Consider the following 23,354-nt stretch of genomic DNA (forward strand, 5'->3'; position numbering starts at 1 on the left):
CCGTATTTAGAGTTTATGCTGCCCTAGGCACTTTTCGTGCTGCCTCCCCCCATTGGTGAGTATGACTAATGCAGACAATGTCAGCAGTGACTTAGGCTACTTTCACATCAGCGATTTTTGCCATTCACGACAGATCCAGCAGTTTTTCCGCATCTGCCGCGTAACGAATTACTTACGGCAACACTGCGTTCGGCCTCATTCATTCCCTATGGGACTTGCGGACATATGCAGCACTTGTGGTTTTGCTGCAATTCGGCAAATGCAGTACTTGCAGTAACAGAAAAAAAATGCTGCTAGCAGTGTTTTTTTGTCTCATCGCAAGTGCAAAACTGCAAGTGCTGCCAGAGGTGTATCTATGCCCTCTGGCACCTGGGGCAAGAACGCGGTTCGGCACCTTCCCTCCTCCCCCGCACACATGCAATTTGCACACTTAGTCATGTACCGACGAGCTGCTCTCCCTAATGCTCTCAACGTCCAGTGAAAAACTGAAAGAAGCAGGAAGAGAAGCTCGTTGTCACAGGGCAACAAGTATGAAAGTCGCATATGAGTGAAGTGTCCATGTGATGACTACCATACCTCCCAACTTTTGAAGAAGGCAAAGAGGGACAAAGGCTGCGGCGCTCGTAGCGGCAAATTGTAGGCCACGCCCCTAGCCACACCCTTTTTAGTAGTCACACCCATATCCACGCCCCAACCGCACCCATTTAGCACTGCTGATCACACTGTTTCATAAACAATAATTATAAACAGAGAAAAAAAATTATTTAAAAGTAATGAATTAAAGTATTAATGCAAACTTGGTAAAAGAGGAGGGGTTTTCTGTGAAGGCTTTAAGGGGCAGGACGCAGAAGGAGGCCGAGGAGATCATCAAGGAGATGACTGTGCCCTTTTACACCAGCCGCATTGACGACGTATTACTGCACCAGGACATGGACCTGGTGGTGCTCATCAACCTGCCGCCTCCTCTCACCAAGCAGATCGCAGTGACAGTCAAGACCCTAGGTGAGTGGCAATATACTAACCTCTCAGTCCTGAGGCATGACAGCCAAGTGAGACACTGTTTACAGCCAGAGAGTGACGCAGACAGGGCTTAGGCACTGCACTGTGCCAGCCATTTGTTTCCACATCATCCAAAGCACTGAGGATGACATGAAAAGAAATGGCTGGCACAGTGCAGCGCCTAAGCCCTGTCTGTGTCACTCTCTGGCCAGGCTGTAAACAATCCCTCCCCCCCGGCCCGGTGGACAAGTGAGTGCTCCATACAGTACCCGGCTCAGGCTCTCACTCTCTAACATATGAGATCCCATCTTGCCTGTCTCGCTCTCACATGCTGCCGCTCCATGCGCCGCGGCAGCATGTGACAGAGAGAAACAGGCAGGATCAGGCATGATCATCTTTGTTAGAGTGAGAGCCGGGTACGGAGCGCTGATGCGCCGCCGCCCGCCGCCGCATCTCTGTCCTCCCGCGGAGTCCTGAATGATTACCTCCTCCTGAGGTGACATGCTGTACGGTATGCAGTGCTGATACGCCGCCGCCGGTTCTCTGTCCTCCCGCGGAGTCCCGAACGATTACCTCCTCCTGAGGTGACATGCTATAAGCTGACCGCCGGAAATGAGGTCAGCAGTCATTTCCGGCGGTCAGCTTACAGTACGTCACTTCCGGTGGAACATGATGTGCGGCTCAGAGTGCTGTATTTTGCGGTCATACACCGCGATCGCGGGATAGAAAGCTTCCCGGCCGGGACGGCGAGATACGGACCCGAAATCGGGACTGTCCCGCGGGAATCGGGACGGTTGGGACCTATGCACACGCGGCTCCGCTCCGTACACACATGGCTCCGCTCCATACACCTCATACATGCAGCTCCGCTCTATAAGCATCTCTGCTCCATACACCTCGTACACACGCGGCTCCGCTCCGTACATACGGCTCCGCTCCATACACACACGGCTCCGCTCCGTACACCTCCTTCATACACGGCTCCGCTCCATACACACACGGCTCTGCTACATCCTCCCTGTAAACCCCTCCTGACCCCACACATAAACTTCACTCATCCAGCACCATGACAACCAGCACAGCAGAGTCCTGCACACACTGATGCACCTGATCACCAGAGCCCCTCACTGCCTGCAATGAACGCTAGGCTGTAATTAGTTCTCTTCTCTGTGGGCACAGGACCTGTGATGAGGTCACAGGAGGAGAGGAGTCACATGATGATCTTGTGACTCCTAACTCCTCCCCTCCTGTGACCTCATCACAGGCCCTGTGCCCACAGAGAAGAGAACTAATTACAGCCTAGCGTTCATTGCAGGCTGTGACTGGCTTCGGTGCGTCTCTGGGAGGGCGAGTATGGGGAGGGGCCTGCGGCTTGTCTCCCTGCAGTGCGGGACAAATAGTATAGCGTGCGGGAGGGGCAAAAACTGGACTGTCCCGCGGAATCCGGGACACTTGGGAGCTATGTGACTACTGGAACCTGCAGCGCTGAATCCTTACATTGCAGGCTTCTGAATTCTCACAACGAATGCACTGCACACTTTTAGGATTCTCCCGTAGCAGTGGCAAGAGTGGACAGTCATGTCAGCACAAGCATGTGATTTATATACTTCTGGCCACATTCCGACTAGATGTGTCTGACCTCACTCCGTTCATTTTCATTGAGTGAGGCCACACGTCTAGTCAACATGTGACCGCATGTATGTAAATTACCGGCATGTGAGAATCCTAACAGCGTTCAGTCAGCACTGTGAGAATTCATAAGTCTGCAGTCACAAGGAATGACTGCAGACTCAGCACAAACCTGGACAAGCCCTTTAATGCTCCTAACTAGAGTTGAGCGAAACGGGTCGAAAAAATTCAAAAGTCGGGTTTCATGAAACGAAACCCGACCCTAGGATGAGGTCGGCCACGAGGTCGGCGACTTACGAGCCAAAGTCGCGTTTCAAAAGTTTGTTTTGCGCTCTTTTTCAGCCAATCAGGATCCACGGACACTGGGCAACGTGATGACATAGGCACGGGTCACCACCATCTTTCAGAAGGGCATGCAAGTGATTGGCTTGCTTTGGGGGGCGTCACAGGGGGTATAAAAGGGCGTGCACGCCGACCGCCATGTTACTCATGCTGATCTCAGCATAGGGAGAGCTGCTGCTGCTGCTGATTTTGTAGGGAGAGCGTTAGGCAGGGAAGAAGACACCAAAAACTGCTTCTGCTGCTAGCGATTTTGCCTGTACAACACACCAGTCACTGTGCAGTGCAAGGGGAGGCTATATAGTGGTGTATCAGTGGTGTTGGTTGTTGGGCTGCCTTCTAAGGCTTCCTGACATTCCTGCATTGCTGTTTACCCACTGCTCCGCAAACTGCTTTTTTAAAAGCAATCCCAATTTTTTTTTTTGTCCTGCTGAGAAGAAGAAAAAAAAACTGCTTCTGCTGCTAGCGATTTTGCCTGTACAACACACCAGTCACTGTGCAGTGCAAGGGGAGGCTATACAGTGGTGTATCAGTGGTGTTGGTTGTTGGGCTGCCTTCTAAGGCTTCCTGACATTCCTGCATTGCTGTTTACCCACTGCTCCGCAAACTGCTTTTTTAAAAGCAATCACAATTTTTTTTTTGTCCTGCTGAGGTACTGAGCGTGCATTTTTTCACACCATACAGCGGTGTACGCTCCTCACACAGTACCGTGTAACGGCTGTTATCACAGCCACAGTGAAGCTATCAGTGAGTCACTCTGTGAGAATAAGTCGAGGACATGTTCCGTTCTTACAGACCTGCACTCTAGGGAGATTCCAATTCTGCCCAATTCTACATACACCTTGTAGTTTGTGATACACTAGCCAATTTCTGCCTGTGACATAGCGCTCAGATACTCAGTGGGCCTCACACAATCCATAAGTGTCCAGTGTCCACAAGTGTGTGCAGAAATTAAAAATCTCCCTTATCCTCTAGTCACTTTGGTCACAGCTCTGCCATCGAGCCTGTGACAGAGCGCTCAGATACTCAGTGGGCCTCACACAATCCATAAGTGTCCAGTGTCCACAAGTGTGTGCAGAAATTAAAAATCTCCCTTATCCTCTAGTCACTTTGGTCACAGCTCTGCCATCGAGCCTGTGACAGAGCGCTCAGATACTCAGTGGGCCTCACACAATCCATAAGTGTCCAGTGTCCACAAGTGTGTGCAGAAATTAAAAATCTCCCTTATCCTCTAGTCACTTTGGTCACAGCTCTGCCATTGAGCCTGTGACAGAGCGCTCAGATACTCAGTGGGCCTCACACAATCCATAAGTGTCCAGTGTCCACAAGTGTGTGCAGAAATTAAAAATCTCCCTTATCCTCTAGTCACTTTGGTCACAGCTCTGCCATCGAGCCTGTGACAGAGCGCTCAGATACTCAGTGGGCCTCACACAATCCATAAGTGTCCAGTGTCCACAAGTGTGTGCAGAAATTAAAAATCTCCCTTATCCTCTAGTCACTTTGGTCACAGCTCTGCCATCGAGCCTGTGACAGAGCGCTCAGATACTCAGTGGGCCTCACACAATCCATAAGTGTCCAGTGTCCACAAGTGTGTGCAGAAATTAAAAATCTCCCTTATCCTCTAGTCACTTTGGTCACAGCTCTGCCATCGAGCCTGTGACAGAGCGCTCAGATACTCAGTGGGCCTCACACAATCCATAAGTGTCCAGTGTCCACAAGTGTGTGCAGAAATTAAAAATCTCCCTTATCCTCTAGTCACTTTGGTCACAGCTCTGCCATCGAGCCTGTGACAGAGCGCTCAGATACTCAGTGGGCCTCACACAATCCATAAGTGTCCAGTGTCCACAAGTGTGTGCAGAAATTAAAAATCTCCCTTATCCTCTAGTCACTTTGGTCACAGCTCTGCCATCGAGCCTGTGACAGAGTGCTCAGATACTCAGTGGGCCTCACACAATCCATAAGTGTCCAGTGTCCACAAGTGTGTGCAGAAATTAAAAATCTCCCCTGTCCTATAGACACCTTGTACCTTGTTTTACATTACTATATAGTTTGTTGGATTTTGTCTACATTTCTACCAAAAATGAGGAAGGCTGGTGGAAGAGGCCTTGGAATTGGGCGGGGGTTGGCAGCCGGTAATGATGGTGTTGGTGGTGGATCTGATGGTAGTGGCAAGAGCAAAATAGGACCGAATGCAGGAGGTGTTGAGCCTGCGTCATCGTCTGGCTACATAAGGCCTTGAACGCTTAGTTTTCTAGGAGTTGGCAAACCGCTTTTAAAGCCAGAGCATCAGGAAAAAGTTTTGTCTTACATTGCTGACTCAGCCTCCAGCTCTATCGCCTCCTCTTCTTCAGTTGTAAAAAGTAAAAGCACTGAGTCGTCATTGGAGGCTCATGTTCATGAACCACACCTTTCCTTGTGTCCTTCACCCCAACCAAGATTGAAGGATGACGCAGGCCATAGTACTGATTACTCCATGGAGCTGTTTTCACATACCATGCCTGGATTATCAAGTGAAATGGTGAATTACCCAGGCCAAGATGAATCTGACATGGAGTGCACTGATGCACAGCCGCTGATGGATGATTCTGCTGGTACATTCACTCAGAGCACTACATTGTCCTCGCAGTGTACAGAGCCAGATTCTGACCCTGATGAGACTCAGGTGCCCCTTCCCGCACACTATACCACCATACACGGTGACACAGAGGAAGGTGCACATGACATAGAAGAGGAGGTGATGGATGACCCAGTTGTTGACCCAGATTGGCATCCATTGGGGGAAGAGGGTGCTGCTTCCAATAGCTCAGATGAGGAGCATCCACAGCAGACATCGACATCGCAACAGCTGTTATCTGGCAGGCCCGGAGCACTCCAAAGACAGGTTCCAAACATCAAAAGAGTTGCTGGACAGCTTGTCCAGAGGGTCAAAAGATCACAGCGTGCTAGGCCGCAAAATGTCTGCCAAAGTAGGAAGAGTGCAGTGTGGCACTTTTTTGAACAAAATCCTCATGATCAGGCCAAGGTTATCTGTAAGAAGTGCGCAAAGACCTTTAGCCGAGGGAAAAATCTGAAAAATTTGAATACCAGTTGCATGCTTAGACATTTAACCAGCATGCACTTGCAAGCGTGGACACAACACCAAACCTCAAGTGCCACATGTGCAACTGATCACAACGAAAGTAGTCAGCAACGCTACATTGTTTCCCCCACTGTAAGCCCACCGGTTAGCACAGCAGCAAATGTTGAGGTGTCGTTGCAAGGCCACAGCAGTCAGGGAATCCCACTGTTATATCAACGAAAGACTGATTCTAGGCCATCAGAAAGAACACCAACTCCATCACCATCATCAACCCTCTCTCAGTCCGCCCTGTCCACCGCTACTTCCACCATATGCAGCTCTCAAGTCCAGCTCACCCTCCCAGACACTATGAGTAGGTCAAGAAAGTACTCAGTCTCTCATCCGCGTACACTGGGTTTGAACGCCCACATTGCCAAACTAATCTCGTTTGAGATGATGCCCTTTCGGTTGGTGGAAAGCACAGCTTTCCGTGAACTCATGGCCTATGCAGTACCACGCTATGACCTACCCAGTCGCCACTTCTTCTCTCGCAAAGCCATCCCAGCCCTCCACCATCATGTGAAAGACCGCATTGTCCATGCACTCAAGCAGTCAGTGAGCGGAAAGGTGCACCTCACAACTGATGTATGGTCCAGTCGGCATGGCCAGGGCCGTTACGTGTCCATCACTGCGCACTGGGTTAATGTGGTGGATGCAGGGTCCACAGGGGACAGCGGTGGTGGGACAGTGCTGCCTAGCCCACGGTATAGGAAACAGTTGGCTGTAGGCGTTCGACCCTCCTCCTCCTCCTCCAGAAGCGAAAGCTCGTCCACAGAGTGCAGTCGTACGAGCACTCCATCTGCAGCTGCCACTGTTGCACACGATGTGTCCCCCTATCGAGCAGCTAGTGGAAAGCATCAGCAGGCTGTGTTGCAGATGATGTGTTTGGGCAACAGACACACCGCCGAGGTGCTGGCCGAGTACTTGAAGTGACAAACTGAGTCATGGCTGGGCAGTGTACATCTTGAGGCAGGCAAGGTAGTTAGTGATAACGGCCGTAATTTTGTGGCAGCCATAGCCCTTTCAAAACTCAGCCACATACCTTGCTTGGCTCACACCTTGAACCTGGTGGTGCAGTGCTTCCTCAAAAATTATCCGGAGTTAACAGCCCTGCTCCAGAAGGTGCGAAGACTGTGCGCGCACATCCGCCGGTCGCCTGTACACTCCGTTCGTATGCAGAAGCTGCAGCGATTGCTCCACCTTCCCAACCACCGCTTCATTATCGACATTGCAACAAGGTGGAACTCCACCCTGCACATGGTGGAGCGGCTGTGCGAGCAGAGGCAGGCCATAATGCATTTGTGGGAGGATACACGGCCAGGCACTTTGAGAGCAGACATGGAGTTGACAGGTGTGCAGTGGTCGAAGCTGAAAGACCTCTGTAAAGTCCTTCAGTGTTTTGAGGAATGCACACGGCTGGTAAGCGCAGACGACGCCATCCTAAGCATGAGCATCCCACTTATGCGTCTGCTCATGCAAACTTTGACGCACCTTAAGGAGCAGGCGTCTGCAGCCAATGTTGATGAGGAGGAAGAGGAGGAGGGAATCCTTGATGACATTCAGCCATTGTCTGCTCAGGGACCTCTCCTGGACGAGGTGGAGGAAGAAGAGGAGGAGGAGGATGATGATGGGGATGATTACTTAGGGGAGGAGGATGCATCTCGTGGGGCAAGTGAAAATGTTGGCGTGGCAAGGTCTGGTACAGGGTTTGTGCGTGACTGGAGGGATGTGGATTTGCCAGAAAGTGCTCCTCCACCCAGCACTCGCAGTGCATCATTGACACCGGGAACATTGGCCCACATGTCAGATTATGCCTTGCAGATCCTAAAAAGGGACCCCCGCATTGCCAAAATGATGAACGATGACGACTACTGGTTGGCCAGCATCCTGGATCCACGCTATAAAGGCAAATTACAAAACATCATGCCACAGGAGAACCTTGACCTAATATTGGCTAATAAACAAGCAACTCTGGTAAATCGGTTGCTTGAGGCATTCCCAGCACACAGCAGCGGTGATGGTTCTCACACGAGCCGTATGGGCCGGGGGCAGCTTGGCAGAGGTGTTCGTGGTGCACACAGCAGAAGTGGCGTTGGAGACAGGGGTTTCATGACAATGTTGTGGACTGATTTTTCAAATACCGCTCACACAACTGGTAATACTGCATCGATGGAAAGTGACAGGAGACAGCAGTTGTCAACTATGGTTACAAACTACTTTTCCTCCCATATCGATGTTCTCCCACACAGGTCATTCCCCTTTGACTATTGGGCCGCTAAACTGGACACCTGGCCTGAATTGGCCCAATATGCCTTACAGGAGCTCGCTTGCCCAGCTGCAAGTGTGCTATCGGAAAGAGTCTTCAGTGCAGGTGGATCAATCCTGACAGAAAAAAGGACCCGCCTGTCAACCCAAAATGTGGATGATCTAACCTTCATTAAAATGAACCATGCATGGGTTTCCAAGGATTTTGTCCCACCTTCCCCTGATGACACATAGGGTGACAGAAAAATGGCTTGCTTTGGTCCACCTCTTCCTGGGACTTCACCTATTTCGCCTTTTGCATCAGCTGAATGTCCAACATCAACATATGCCACTTCCTAAAACTCCCTAACTGTGCTGCCTCCCCCCCCATGGCCGGGGTCACCACCTAGCGCACGACACCGTGCGAGTGCCGTTGCCCTGGACAGGTGGGTAGGCCGACTCTTGGGCACGGGCACTGGCACAGGGTCCCTCATAGTGCAATCAAGTGTCTCTGATGGTGGTGGTGCACACCCGCCGTCAGACACACCGCTGTACTATGAGGGGCCCAGTGCCAGTACCGACGCCCACGAGTGGGCCCCCCTTGCTTGGGCAGGGCCCCAGCATTTGCAATCTTTACCTCTCCCTGCTCCTCTGCTGTGTAATCTGGGCCGTCAAATTCATACTGTGCCTGACACCGTCTGAGCCTGCCTCCTGATGTATAGACATATATTTTGAATGTGTACGCTATCCATACATGTTATCCGGGGATACGGTACCCTTTCTAACCTTTTTGCAATCACGTGCAATCCATACTGGGCCTAACACTGTCTGACCCTGCCTCCTGATGTATAGACATATATTTTGAATGTGTACGCTATCCATACATGTTATCTGGGGATACGGTACCCTTTCTAACCTTTGTGCAATCACGTGCAATCCATACTGGGCCTAACACCGTCTGAGCCTGCCTCCTGATGTATAGACATATATTTTGAATGTGTACGCTATCCATACATGTTATCCGGGGATACGGTACCCTTTCTAACCTTTGTGCAATCACGTGCAATCCATACTGGGCCTAACACCGTCTGAGCCTGCCTCCTGATGTATAGACATATATTTTGAATGTGTACGCTATCCATACATGTTATCCGGGGATACGGTACCCTTTCTAACCATTGTGCAATCACGTGCAATCCATACTGGGCCTAACACCATCTGAGCCTGCCTCCTGATGTATAGACATATATTTTGAATGTGTACGCTATCCATACATGTTATCCGGGGATACGGTACCCTTTCTAACCTTTGTGCAATCACGTGCAATCCATACTGGGCCTAACACCGTCTGAGCCTGCCTCCTGATGTATAGACATATATTTTGAATGTGTACGCTATCCATACATGTTATCCGGGGATACGGTACCCTTTCTAACCTTTGTGCAATCACGTGCAATCCATACTGGGCCTAACACCGTCTGAGCCTGCCTCCTGATGTATAGACATATATTTTGAATGTGTACGCTATCCATACATGTTATCTGGGGATACGGTACCCTTTCTCACCTTTGTGCAATCACGTGTAATCCATACTGGGCGTGAGAACGGCTGGTGAGCTGTTAAGCAAGCTACAGCACCTGTGGTTTGCACACGTAAGTTTTTAATTTTTTCAGGAATGACGGTTAGGCCTAATTCCGGAACTGCGGTTGACCTGCACTTACTGGGAAATCATCGTTCGCAGGTAATAATTGTAATCACAGATCCCCATCACTAACGTTGTTCAGCGGGTTATCTGCACCTGTAAGCGACAAACGCTGGCCTTTTCAGTGTAGCGCACATGCAGCCACGGACATGTAAGGGCATGACACACCAGTTATTGGCCAATCTCATGTGCCAGAGCCTCACGTGTCCCTCTAGTAAGCAGGACTCGGACCGCGGGGCATGACGGAGTCTCGTTCGTTAACGGAATTAAGCTTGCAATGTGTGCATCTGTTCTGTAGCTGGCATGGTTGAGGTTGCCCGTGTTGAGTCAAATTACGCAGTAGGCTCCACTCCTGGTGGTGCCCTTCTGGACATTCCTTTAAGGTTCAGCTTTGCAACCATACTGCTCACGTAAAACAAACACTTTGCCTTCATGAACGCTGTTTGGAGGGTCATGACTCGTGGGAATAACGCCTCCCAATCAGTTAACCTGCTAGAGAGATCCTTCGTTGCTCCCAAGCATGACATCACACTCCCTAGGAGGAAGGTAATGCCACTGTGGCGACCGTACTCCTGGGGGCGACACAAGTGCACTGATGCCCAGCCACTGCTCGATGAATCTGCTGGTACATTGACCCAGACTACTACATTCCCCTCGCACGCTACACGGACTGAATCTGACCCTGATGAAACTCAGGTTACCCTTCCCATATACAGTTCCATCTTACACGTGACAAAGAGGAAGCTGCAGATGAAAGTGCAGGTTCGGCCCACCCGCCATCAGACACACCACCGTACTATCAGGGGCCCTGTGCCAGTGCCATCGCCAACGAGTGGGCCCCCCCTGCTTGCTCAGGATCACAACACTTGCAAGGTTGAAATACTGTGCAGTGAGATGGAAGATGGGGACGACGAGGAGTCCAGACTCCTGACTAGTACAGGGATTCCCTAGCGAGGAGACTTATTTGATTGTTTTCAATGTTGGGACAGCAATTTTTGGGGAGCACTATACTCTGGAGAATGATAGATGGGGCCCACCATACACTGGAACATTCCAAAGGTGGACATCAGACACTGGAGCAGCATTTACAGGGCCCATTATACACTAGAGCATTAGAAATGGGGCCCGTTATGTTTGGAGCATTATTTGGGCCCATAAGACAGTGGAGCTTCATCCATGGGGACCAACAAATACTGTAGCATTATGTGGAGCTCATCATATACTGTTTCAAACATTATATGGGACCAATGATTCTGTATGGAGAAATAGATGGGCCTCGTCATGAGATGTAAAAAGTGAAGTATTTTTCATTGTACTACACCGCTATTTCTCTGCCGTATCGGAGCATGATGAGTTGTGGTATGTGTTAAAGGGGCGCTCTTTCGCCCAGGGCACATGAAAACCTGGAGCCAGCCCTACCCCCCACAACTTTAGCCAAATAACCCCCATTTTTCAGTGCGTAACTTGTATTATGAAGTTAATTAAGGTTGACAAGCTTAAGTAAGAAGAATTGATGCTTTTGGCATTCAAATGGGCACTGTAGGTGTGTTTCCTGTCCTCCTCTCACTGCCGACTTTTATTCCCCATTGACTTACATTGGGTTTCGTGTTTCGGGACGACCCCGACTTTTCCCTATAATCGGACGATCTTGCTCGACCCGACTTTTGGAAAAGTCGGGTTTCACGAAACGAAACTCGACCCTAAAAAACCAAAAGTCGCTCAACTCTACTCCTAACATAAATAAAAGCAAGAGAATTAGTCAGTATCACAAATAATATTTACATCCAGGTACCTTATAGATGACATCGTCTCTGGAGTAGTTATTGTTCTTTTCTTCTTCTTGTCCCGACCCCATGATGAGTTTTCTCATCCACAGCCATCTCTGCAGACGTCCATCTTCTCCGGTCTTCTGCAGCAAATCTCCACATGATGCCCTTAAAGATAGAAGTGTCATTATAATGCTCCTAAATAAAAATATCTGCAATATACTGTTGCCTCACACTATTCCCCTCTGTTCACCATACTGTCTCCTCTATTATCCCACCTGTTCACCATACTGTCTCCTCATACTTAAGGTACTGTCACACTAAGCGATATCGCTAGCAATATCGCTATAACTTGTGACGTTATAGCGATATTGCTAGCGATATCGATGTGTATGATACTTACCTACGACCCGCTCCCCCGCTGGTTATCGCTGATCGCGCGAGAACGTCCTGGACTGTTTCTCGTCGTCAGCTTCCTGTGGCGCTTCCTGCTGTGCCGACGAGCGACGCGTGGACGCGGGCGGGAGGACGCAGGATCGCCTGGTGTGACAGGTAAGTAGCGACCCCCGTCCCCAGCGATGTCGCTAGTGAGATCTGCCTGTGCGGCAGCTCACTAGCGACCACTTAGCGATGCACCAGCGATCCTGACCGCGTCATATCGCTGGTCGGGATCGCTGGTACATCGCTAAGTGTGACAGTATCTTTACCCTATGACTTCCCATGCTGTGTCTGCACACATCCCATCACCCTCACTCCCCATACTGTGTCCACATACATTTTTCCCATCGCTACTCATACTGTGTCCACATACATTTACCCGTTCGCTCCCCATACTGTCTGCACCCATCCCCCATACTGTTTCCTCATACATGTCCTCATACATACTCTTCATTTTGGGTCCTCTCGAATCTCCCCACACATTAAATCCCCCCATCCCCACTCCAAATCATCCCACACACATTAAGTACCCCCCATCCCAACTCCAAATCCCCACACACATTATGTACACCCCCCACTTCAAATCCCCCCCACACATTATGTACCCCTCCCCCCACTCCAAATCCCCTCATCTCCCATCTTTGGTGGTTTCTTCAGCTCCAAAGTGGAGCACACTTTCCACCAGTGTTAGCTCTGGGCGCCGGCAATTGACGTCAGCAGCGTGATCATATGACCTGATCACGCTGCTGGCATTGCTCTGACCCAGCGGTCAGAGCTTCAGTTGTACTGGAGTCTATACAGACGCCAGTACAATTGATCCCTGGGATCCGGCGCACTGCAGCTTCTCTGTGCCGGCTGTCAGCTTGACAGCCGGCGCAGATAACTGCCGCCTCCCAGTCCGGGGGCGGCAGAACGCAGCCGTCAGGGGAGACACTGCGGACTACCGCATTAGGCGGCCCGACTGCGCCCCCCTGCCAGTTGCCCCCCCCAGATATGCCTCTGAGTGCCACACATGTCCGCAAGCAGCCATCACTACCTGTCCCTGCACCTTGCTAGCTCATCCTTAACCTTCCCTCTCTGACTTAAAACTACACTATAGAGTAAGTTCACACAGGGCATTTTTGCTGATTTTTTTTCTGCAGCAAAACCTGATTTCTTGGCAGCAAAGAAGCTGCAGCAAAAACGCAGGTTTAGGTACGTTTTTGGTGCGTTTTTGGTGCGTTTTTCGTTGCATTTTTCAAATACGCTGCAAAAAAAGTCAACCAGCGCATTTGAAGCATTTTTCACCATCCATTCAAGTCAGTCGATGAAAAATGCTGGAAAAATGCTGAAAGAAGTGACATGCTCTATGTCAAAAAGACTGGAGAAGAGCAAATGTTGTTCCTATCTTCAAAAAGGGGAAGAAGGTGGATCCAGGCAACTATAGGCCGGTGAGTCTGACTTCTATACCAGGAAAGATCATTGAACAAATTATTAAACAACATGTATGTCAGTACCTGGATAAGAATGAAGTGATTAAACAGAGTCAGCATGGGTTTGTAACTAATAAGTCATGTCAGACTTAATTTCCTTCTATGACGGAATCACTGATTGGGTGGATCAAGGAAATGCTGTAGATATAGTATATCTTGACTTCAGCAAAGCATTTGGCAAAGTCTCTCATACAATTCTTATTGAAAAAATGACTAAGTATGGAATGGACAAGGCAACTGTTAGGTGGAATCATAACTGGCTTAGTGATCGGACCCAAAGAGTGGTCGTAAATGGCTGCACATCCAGTTGGAAGAATGTCTCAAGTGGGGTACCACAGGGCTCTGTCCTGGGCCCTGTATTGTTCAACATCTTTATCAACGATTTAGATGAAGGAATTGAGGGTAAACTGATTAAATTTGCTGATGACACAAAGCTAGGAGGGATAGCTAATACTAGAGAAGAGAGAGAGGATTCAAAAAGATATAAATAAACTGGAGAAGTGGGCAGCAACTAACAATGTTTTTTAACAGGGAGAAATGCAAAGTATTACATCTGGGCAATAAAAATTAAAAAAGCATATACAGAATGGGAGGAATAGGGCTAAGTGACAGCACATGTGAAAAAGACTTGGGTATACTAATAGATCACAGACTGAATATGAGTCAACAGTGTGATGCAGCAGCAAAAATGGCAAATGCAATTCTAGGATGTATTAACAGAAGCATACAGTCTAGATCACGTGAAGTCATTATTTCCCTCTACTCCTCTTTGGTCAGACCTCATCTGGAATATTGTGTCCAGTTTTGGGCACCACATTTTAAAAAAGACATCAACAAACTGGAGCAAGTTCAGAAAAGAGCGACCAGAATGGTGACCGGTCTGCAAACCCTGTCTTATGAGGAAAGGTTGCAGAATTTGGGAATGTTTAGTTTGCAAAAGAGAAGACTGAGAGGAGACTTAATAGCTGTCTACAAATATCTAAAGGGCTGTCACATTGTAGAAGGATCAACTTTATTCTCATTTGCACAAGGAAAGACTAGAAGCAATGGGATGAAACTGAATGGGAGGAGACACAGATTAGATATTAGAAAAAACTTTTTGACAGTTAGAGTGATCAATGAGTGGAACAGGCTGCCACGAGAAGTGGTGAGTTCTCCTTCAATGGAAGTCTTCAAACAGAGGCTGGACAGACATCTGACTGGGATGATTTAGCGAATCCTGCTTTGAGCAGGGGGTTGGACCAGATGGCCCAGGAGGTCCCTTCCAACTCTACAATTCTATGATTCTATGAAAAAACACAGAGCAAAGCATAAAATCCTGATGACAAAAAAACTGTGTTTGAGATTTCTGAAATCTCATAGGTTTTGCTGGTAATGGAAAAAGCAGCTGAAAAATAGCATAAAAAATGCTGCAAAAACGCCCTGTGTGAACGTACCCTTAAAAGGAATCTGTCACCTACTTTTGGCGGGCAATTTAAATGAGGTCGGTCCGGTCCGATGGACGGTGTTTGCGATCTTTGCCGCCTCCCCATCCTTGGCCGCCGTCCACAGTTTTTTTCATGAATAGGTGTAGGTGTCCGCCATTTTTCGCGTGTGTGCTAAGCATTCTTGGCTCGCGCACACGCAGTTTGCTTTGCCCAACTGCGGGCAAACCCGAAAAGCCTGACTGTGCATGTGTCGGTTAACTAGGCCCCGGAACACAGCAAAATACTTCCGGGGCTTAGTTAACCGGCGCATGCGCAGTCAGGCTTTTCAGCTTTGCCTGCAGTTGGACAAAGCATACTGTGCCTGTGCGAGCCAAGAATGCTTCGCGCATGCGCGAAAAATGGCGGACACCTACACCTATTCATGAAAAAACTGCGGACAGCGGCCAAGGATGGGGAGGCAGCAAAGATCGCAAACACCGCCCATCGGTCCGGACCAACCTCATTTATATTGCCCGCCAAAAGTAGGTGACAGATTCCCTTTAAGCTTTACAAAAACAATTTATTAACTTAAATATTCCTATGATAATGAGGGCTCCAGGTACAAGGACCCTGATCAATCCTCGCCCCTCACATGTCACTAGTGTTCCTGGCCGCACAGGCTGCTGAGGTGCAGGCCATAGAGATGGCGCCCCCGCTGGTTGCGCCCACAGGCACAGTGCTCATCATTAGGGAGTCTCTGCTGGTTAATTATCAGGTAAAAATGAAAAACACAAACACCAGCACCAGACACCTTGGCTGAGCGCATTCCGGCCCCTATGTTATGTTACAGGCCCATGAATCTCAGTGTATTGGAGGGGCAATGTGTGCTGGGGGTGGCGGGGAGGGGGGAAACACACGCTGGGGGTGACGGGGAGGAGGGAGATGCATGCTGGGGGTGGCGGGGAGGAGCGGGACGCACGCTGAAGGTGGCGGGGAGGAGCGGGACGCACACTAGGGGTGGCGAGGAGGAGCGGGACGCACGCTGAAGGTGGCGGGGAGGAGCGGGACGCACACTAGGGGTGGCGAGGAGGAGGGGAACGCACGCAGGGGGTGGCGGGGAGGGGAACGAACGCGGGGGTGGCGGGGAGGAGGGGGACGCATGCTGGGGGGTGGCGGGGAGGAGCGAGACGCACGCTGGGGGTGACGGGTAGGAGGGAAATGCACGCTGGGGGTGGCGGGGAAGAGGGGGACGGACACTGGGGGTGGCGAGGAGGAGGGGAATGCACGCGGTGGTGGCGCGGAGGGGAGAGACGCACGTTGTGGGTGACGGGGAGGGGGGAGACGCACGCTGGGGTTGGAGGGGAGGAGGGGGACGCACGCTGGGGGAGGCGGGGGGCGCACGCTGGGGGTGGCGGGTAGGAGGGGGACGCACGCTGGGGGTGGCGGGGAGAAGGGGGACGCACACTGGGGGTGGCGGGGAGAAGGGGGACGCACACTGGGGGTGGCGGGGAGGAGGGGGACGCGCGCTGGGGGTGGCGGGGAGGAGGGGAACGCACACTGGTGGTGGTGGGACAGGGGTCATTCCTCAAAGATCAGGGGGTTTACACTTCCCTACATAATCATGTACAGCCTCCAGGCAGCGACCACCATATACAGCATGGACAATGGCGCTGGGTGACATCAGTACCTGCCACTCACCTATGTCCCCACACAGCAGTGACAAGTGATCAGAGGCCCCTGCACCATGTATCACACGGGACGCATCACCCCGGTATACATACACACAGCCTGGCAGGTGCGGCCACTACAACCCTCCTCCCCTGCCTAGCCTGCAGGCGGCAGCACACCACACTCGTCATCCAGGCCTCATCACCTGACACTCCTAGCCCTCCTGAGACCGGGCTGTCACGGCCCTAAACAGTGAGACATGTGCACCTCGGGTCCTCGGTACAGCAGAAGAATCAGAGGAGGACCATGGATGGGCGCGGGATCCGAGACCCCTGCAGCAGCCTGAAAAATGCGGTGGGCCGGCGGGCCGGAAGAATGGGGTGGGCCGGTAGCCCGTAAGAATGAGGTGGGTGGGCAGGCCCAGAAGAATGAGGTTTCAGGCCCAGAAGAATGAGGTGGGCGGCTTGGAAGAATGAGGTGGGCGCGCGGGCAGGCCCAGAAGAATAAGGTGGGCGGGCAGTCCCGGGAGAACGAGGTGGGCGGGCAGAGGGCGGGCCAACCCCGGACTTAAAAAAAAAAAACTTGCAAACTCGCTCAGGTGCCGCCCTCCGCAATCCTGGCGCCCTAGGCACGTGCCCAAGGGTGCCTAATGGCAAATACGGCCCTGCGTGCCGGCCAGCAGGAGACCAGCGATCAAAAAAAGGCCCAGGCCGATCGAGCATGATCAGCGATACCCAGCAAGGGGGCCGGTCGCTGATCCCCGTCACACACAGCGATCTATCCCTTGGATACCCAATGTGCACATTAGTTACCAGCAGATCGCTGGTCTCCCGCCTGTCACACGCAGCGATGTGTGGTGGCCAGCGGGAGACCAGCGACCAAAAAAAAGTCCTGGCCTTTCCTGCAGCGATCAGCGATACCGGCAGGGGGGGCCGGTCGCTGATCGCTGTCACACACAGCGATCTCGCTGGTGAGATCGCTGTTGTGTCACAAAAATTGTGACTCAGCAGCGATCTCGCTAGCGAGATCGCTATGTGTGACGGGGCCTTTAGGCAAAGTTTAAAATGGGGCCCCAAATGCTAACATATTGCACATCATACAGAAGCATTTCGATGGTATTTTACATGCGCTGAGTTCAGGCCGCTAAATGATCGACAAAATTGAAGAAGTCGTTCAATACTTGTTTCCTGGCCTCTTTCCACTGTCTGAGAAAGAATGATGGGGACAGAATGATCACTAATGGATCACTAAGGGTGTGTGCACATGTTGCCGTTTTTGCTGCGGATCCGCAGCGGATTTGGTCCTGAGGATCCGCAGCAGTTTCCATTTACAGTACCATTTAATCCTATGGAAAACCAAATCCGCCGTGCACATGCTGCGGAAAATTCCGCGCAGATTTGCTGCGGTTTATTTTCCGCAGCATGTTACTTCTTTTTCGCGGAACCGCAGCTGCAGTGTACGTTCCGGGACATACAAATCAATCTCTCTCATCCGCACTGCCAAACCTCACTAGAACCTGCATCAAATCCGCTGTACACATGCTAGGAATCCGCAGGAAAAATGCATGTGTTTTACCCTGCGGTTTCTGCCAAGAGATATGGATTCTCTGCAGAAAAAGCCGCAGACTAATCCGCAACGTGTGCACACACCCTAACAGATCACCATACGGTATCATGTTATCAGCAGCACATCTACAGTTTACACCCCATAGTCTTCCATATAATATAATCTGCCCCATAGTCTTCCATATAGTATAATACACTCCTCAGTCCTCCATATAGTATAATACACTCCTCATAGCCCTCCATATATTAAAATACACTGCTCAGTCCTCCATATAGTATAATACACTCCTCATAGTTCTCCATATAGTATAATGCACCGCCATAGTCACCCATGTAGTACAATTCACTTCCCAAAGCATAATGCACCTCTTTGTTCTTCATATAATGTATTCCCCATAGTCCTTGATACAGTATAATGCAGCCCACATATAGTATAATGCAGCCACCCAATAGAGCATAATGCATAGAATCATAGAATTGTAGAGTTGGAAGGGACCTCCTGGGCCATCTGGTCCAACCCCCTGCTCAAAGCAGGATTCGCTAAATCATTCCAGTCAGATGTCTGTCCAGCCTCTGTTTGAAGACTTCCATTGAAGGAGAACTCACCACTTCTCGTGGCAGCTTGTTCCACTCATTGATCACTCTAACTGTCAAAAAGTTTTTTCTAATATCTAATCTGTGTCTCCTCCCATTCAGTTTCATCCCATTGCTTCTAGTCTTTCCTTGTGCAAATGAGAATAAAGTTGATCCTTCTACAATGTGACAGCCCTTTAGATATTTGTAGACAGCTATTAAGTCTCCTCTCAGTCTTCTCTTTTGCAAACTGAACAATCCCAAATCCTGCAACCTTTCCTCATAAGACAGGGTTTGCAGACCGGTCACCATTCTGGTCGCCTTATTCTGAACTTGCTCCAGTTTGTTGATGCCTTTTTTAAAATGTGGTGCCCAAAACTGGACACAATATTCCAGATAAGGTCTGACCAAAGAGGAGTAGAGGGAAATAATGACTTCACGCGATCTCGACTGTATGCTTCTGTTAATACATCCTAGAATTGCATTTGCCTTTTTTGCTGCTGCATCACACTGTTGACTCATATTCAGTCTGTGATCTATTAGTATACCCAAGTCTTTTTCACATGTGCTGTTGCTTAGGCCTATTCCTCCCATTCTGTATATGCTCTTTTCATTTTTATTGCCCAGATGTAGTACTTTGCATTTTTCCCTGTTAAAAACCATTCTGTTAGTTGCTGCCCACTTCTCCAGTTTATTTATATCTTTTTGAATCCTCTCTCTCTCTTCTCTAGTATTAGCTATCCCTCCTAGCTTTGTGTCATCAGCAAATTTAATCAGTTTACCCTCAATTCCTTCATCTAAATCGTTGATAAAGATGTTGAACAATACAGGGCCCAGGACAGAGCCCTGTGGTACCCCACTTGAGACATTCTTCCAACTGGATGTGCAGCCATTTACGACCACTCTTTGGGTCTGATCATTAAGCCAGTTATGAATCCACCTAACAGTTGCCTTGTCCATTCCATACTTAGTCATTTTTTCAATAAGGATTGTATGAGAGACTTTGTCAAATGCTTTGCTGAAGTCAAGATATACTATATCTACAGCATTTCCTTGATCCACCCAATCAGTGATTCCGTCATAGAAGGAAATTAAGTTAGTCTGACATGACTTATTAGTTACAAACCCATGCTGACTCTGTTTAATCACTTCATTCTTATCCAGGTACTGACATACATGTTGTTTAATAATTTGTTCAAAGATCTTTCCTGGTATAGAAGTCAGACTCACCGGCCTATAGTTCCCTGGGTCCACCTTCTTCCCCTTTTTGAAGATAGGAACAACATTTGCTCTTCTCCAGTCTTCTGGGACTTCTCCTGTTCTCCAAGAATTTTCAAAGATTATGGAGAGTGGTTCAAAAATTTCTTCTGCTATCTCCTTCAGTACTCTGGGGTGTAATTCATCTGGACCTGGAGACTTGAATTCATTTAGGCTAAGTGTTTCCTCACTATCTTTCTGTTTATAGATATCCTGGATTCTTCTATTCCCTTAATAGGACAGTGAAGAACAGTTGATATTACATTTCCTTTCTGAGAGAAAACAGATGCAAAATAGGAATTTAAAAGTTCGGCCTTCTCAACATCCTGTCTTACCATTTCATCATTTTCATCCTGTAAAAATCCTATAGCATCTTTGACTTTTCTTTTACTTTTGACATATCCCCAAAATCCTTTATTATTGCTTTTGACATCTCTTGCAAGCCTCAAATCATTGTCAGCTTTAGCTAATCTGATTTGTGCCCTGCAGGTTCTGCAGACAGCATTATATTCTTCTTTAGATATTCCTCCCTCTTTCCATTTTATAAACATTTTTTTCTTCCTTTTTAGCATGTGCTTAAGTTCTGTGTTCATCCATCCTGGCTTCCTTAAATGCTTCCTATTCTTCCCTGTTTTTGGAATTGTTAACAATTGTGGTTTGAGAATTTCATTTTTCAAGATTTCCCATCCTTCCTGGACATTTTTGTCTTTAAGGATATCCAGCCATTGGATCCCTCCAATTCTCTTTCTGAATCCCTTAAAACCTGCCTTTCTGAAATCTAACCTTGACGTCTGAGTCTTCACATGTCTTCCTCCTCTAGTTATCCAAAATTCTAAAATAGCATGGTCGCTACCTCCTAGGGTCCCAGCCACTTTTACCTCCTCAACCATTTCCTCCCTGTTTATAAGGATTAGATCCAAGGTAGCAGTTCCCCTTGTTTTCTCCCCTACCTTTTGGAAGATAAAGTTGTCAGCGAGAGAGGATAAGAATTTCCTTGACCTGTTAGTTTTGCCTGAGAGAGATTCCCAACAAATGTCTGGATAGTTGAAATCTCCCATGACCACTATGTCATATTTTTTTGAGAACTTGGCCATTTGATGCATAAAGAGTTCATCCATATCTTCAGTTTGCACAGGTGGCCTGTAGTAAATGCCTACAATGGTGTCCTTTCCATTGTTCTGTCCTTGTATTCTTACCCAAACAGTTTCCACAGAACTCCCAGTCTCTGATGCTTCAATCTCTGTGCAGATATACGCGTTTCTAACATACAATGCGACACCTCCTCCTCGTTTATCAAGTCTGTTTCTTGCATGTAAGTTGTATCCTTCTAGCCTTGTATTCCAATCATGTGTATTGTCCCACCAAGTTTCAGTGATTCCAATGACATCATATTTCTTTTCCTGTGTTAGTAGTTCCAATTCTCCTTGTTTGTTGCCCATGCTTTGTGCATTAGTATAGAAACATTTTAGTTTGTGATTGGTTTCTCTTTCTCCAATATTTTTATTAATTAGATTCTTTCGTCTTTGTTCTTCCTTTCCACTTCTAATAGCAGAGTTCTCAATTGCATTTGTCAGGTATATGGATTTTTCTGGTCTTTTGCTTCCCTTCCCATGTTGTTCTAGTTTAAAGCTCTCCTTACAAGTGTAGCAAGGCGACTTCCAAATACATGCTTACCAGTCTTCGTAAGGTGCACCCCATCTCTAGCAAGTAGTCCATCGTATAAGTAGTTCACTCCGTGATCCAGAAATCCAAATCGTTGCTGACGGCACCATCGACGTAGCCAGTTGTTCACCTGCAGAATCTTATTCCACCTCTTTGTTCCATGGCCATCCACTGGGAGGATGGAAGAGAAGACCACCTGCGCTCCCAGTTCTTTCACTTTCTTGCCTAAGTCTTCAAAGTCTCTGCAGATGGTTTCCAGGTCGTTTTTTGCGGTGTCATTTGTTCCCACATGTAGTAGCAGGAATGGGTAGTCATCTGTAGGTCTGAAGAGTCCTGATATCCTGTCAGACACATCTTTAATTTTTGCACCTGGAAGACAACACATTTCTCTTGAAGTTATATCCGGTCTGCAGATAACGGCTTCTGTTCCTCTCAACAGGGAATCCCCCATGACCACCACTCTCCGTTTCTTCTTCACAACATTTTTCTTTCTCCATCCAGGAGGACTCTGAAGGCGTACAAGGTTGCTGTTTGAGGGCAAAGTCTTATCCTGATGTATTTCTTCATCGTTTTCCTGCGTGAGAGCCTGGTACTGGTTCCTGAGAAGTATGGGTGCTGACTGCCTCCTGATCCTCCTGCTTCTCTGGGTCACATGTCTCCATTCCTCTGTTTCTTCAGGTGCACTTCGAATTTCTTTTCTTTCTGTAACATGAAGAGATAATTCTGCTCTGTCTAAGAACTCTTCACCTTCCTTAATGATCTTCAACGTAGCTAACCTCTCTTCGAGACTTTGCAACTTTTCCTCCAACAGGGACACAAGCTTGCATTTGTGGCATGTGAAGTTTGGCTTTTCCACTGGTAAGTCTGTGAACATGTAGCAAGAAATGCAGCTCACCAAATGGCTCCTGGCCTCTTCCATATTGAGATCTCCGTGGTTTCCCAGTGATCGTTGAGCTCGCAGAGACTCTTCACTTATCCCAGAAGGCCCTGGGAATATGCAAATGATCTCCTCAAGACCCTTCCCCTGGTTTTCCAATTTCCTCTTTTCAGCTGCAACGGCCAACACCCAATGATCGTTGAGCTCGCGGAGACTCTTCACTTATCCCAGAAGGCACTGGGAATATGCAAATGATCTCCTCAAGACCCTTCCCCTGGTTTTCCGATTTCCTCTTTTCAGCTGCAACGGCCAAAACCCAGTGATCGTTGAGCTCGCGGAGACTCTTCACTTATCCCAGAAGGCACTGGGAATATGCAAACGATCTCCTCAAGACCCTTCCCCTGGTTTTCCGATTTCCTCTTTTCAGCTGCAACGGCCAAAACCCAGTGATCGTTGAGCTCATGGAGACTTTTCACTTATCCCAGAAGGCACTGGGAATATGCAAACGATCTCCTCAAGACCCTTCCCCTGGTTTTCCGATTTCCTCTTTTCAGCTGCAACGGCCAAAACCCAGTGATCGCTGAGCTCGCGGAGACTCTTCACCCCATAGAATATAATGTAGCCCCCATATTATATAAC

General features: G+C 48.9%; 1 protein-coding gene across 1 annotated transcript in view; it reads left to right on the forward strand.

The window, feature by feature from the left end:
• Window positions 1-23,354, forward strand: part of LOC141048187 (pinopsin-like) — a 137,573-nt gene that overhangs the window by 14,216 nt on the left and 100,003 nt on the right. Inside the window, exon 2 of the mRNA XM_073543644.1 lies at window positions 828-1,002. Within this exon, the coding sequence (XP_073399745.1) occupies window positions 828-1,002 (175 nt within the window). The remainder of the gene's footprint in view (window positions 1-827; window positions 1,003-23,354) is intronic.

The sequence above is a fragment of the Dendrobates tinctorius genome, unplaced genomic scaffold (genome assembly GCF_039654945.1).
Source record: "Dendrobates tinctorius isolate UK_male_01 unplaced genomic scaffold, ASM3965494v1 ptg000133l, whole genome shotgun sequence".
Classification (NCBI taxonomy): Eukaryota; Metazoa; Chordata; class Amphibia; order Anura; family Dendrobatidae; genus Dendrobates; species Dendrobates tinctorius.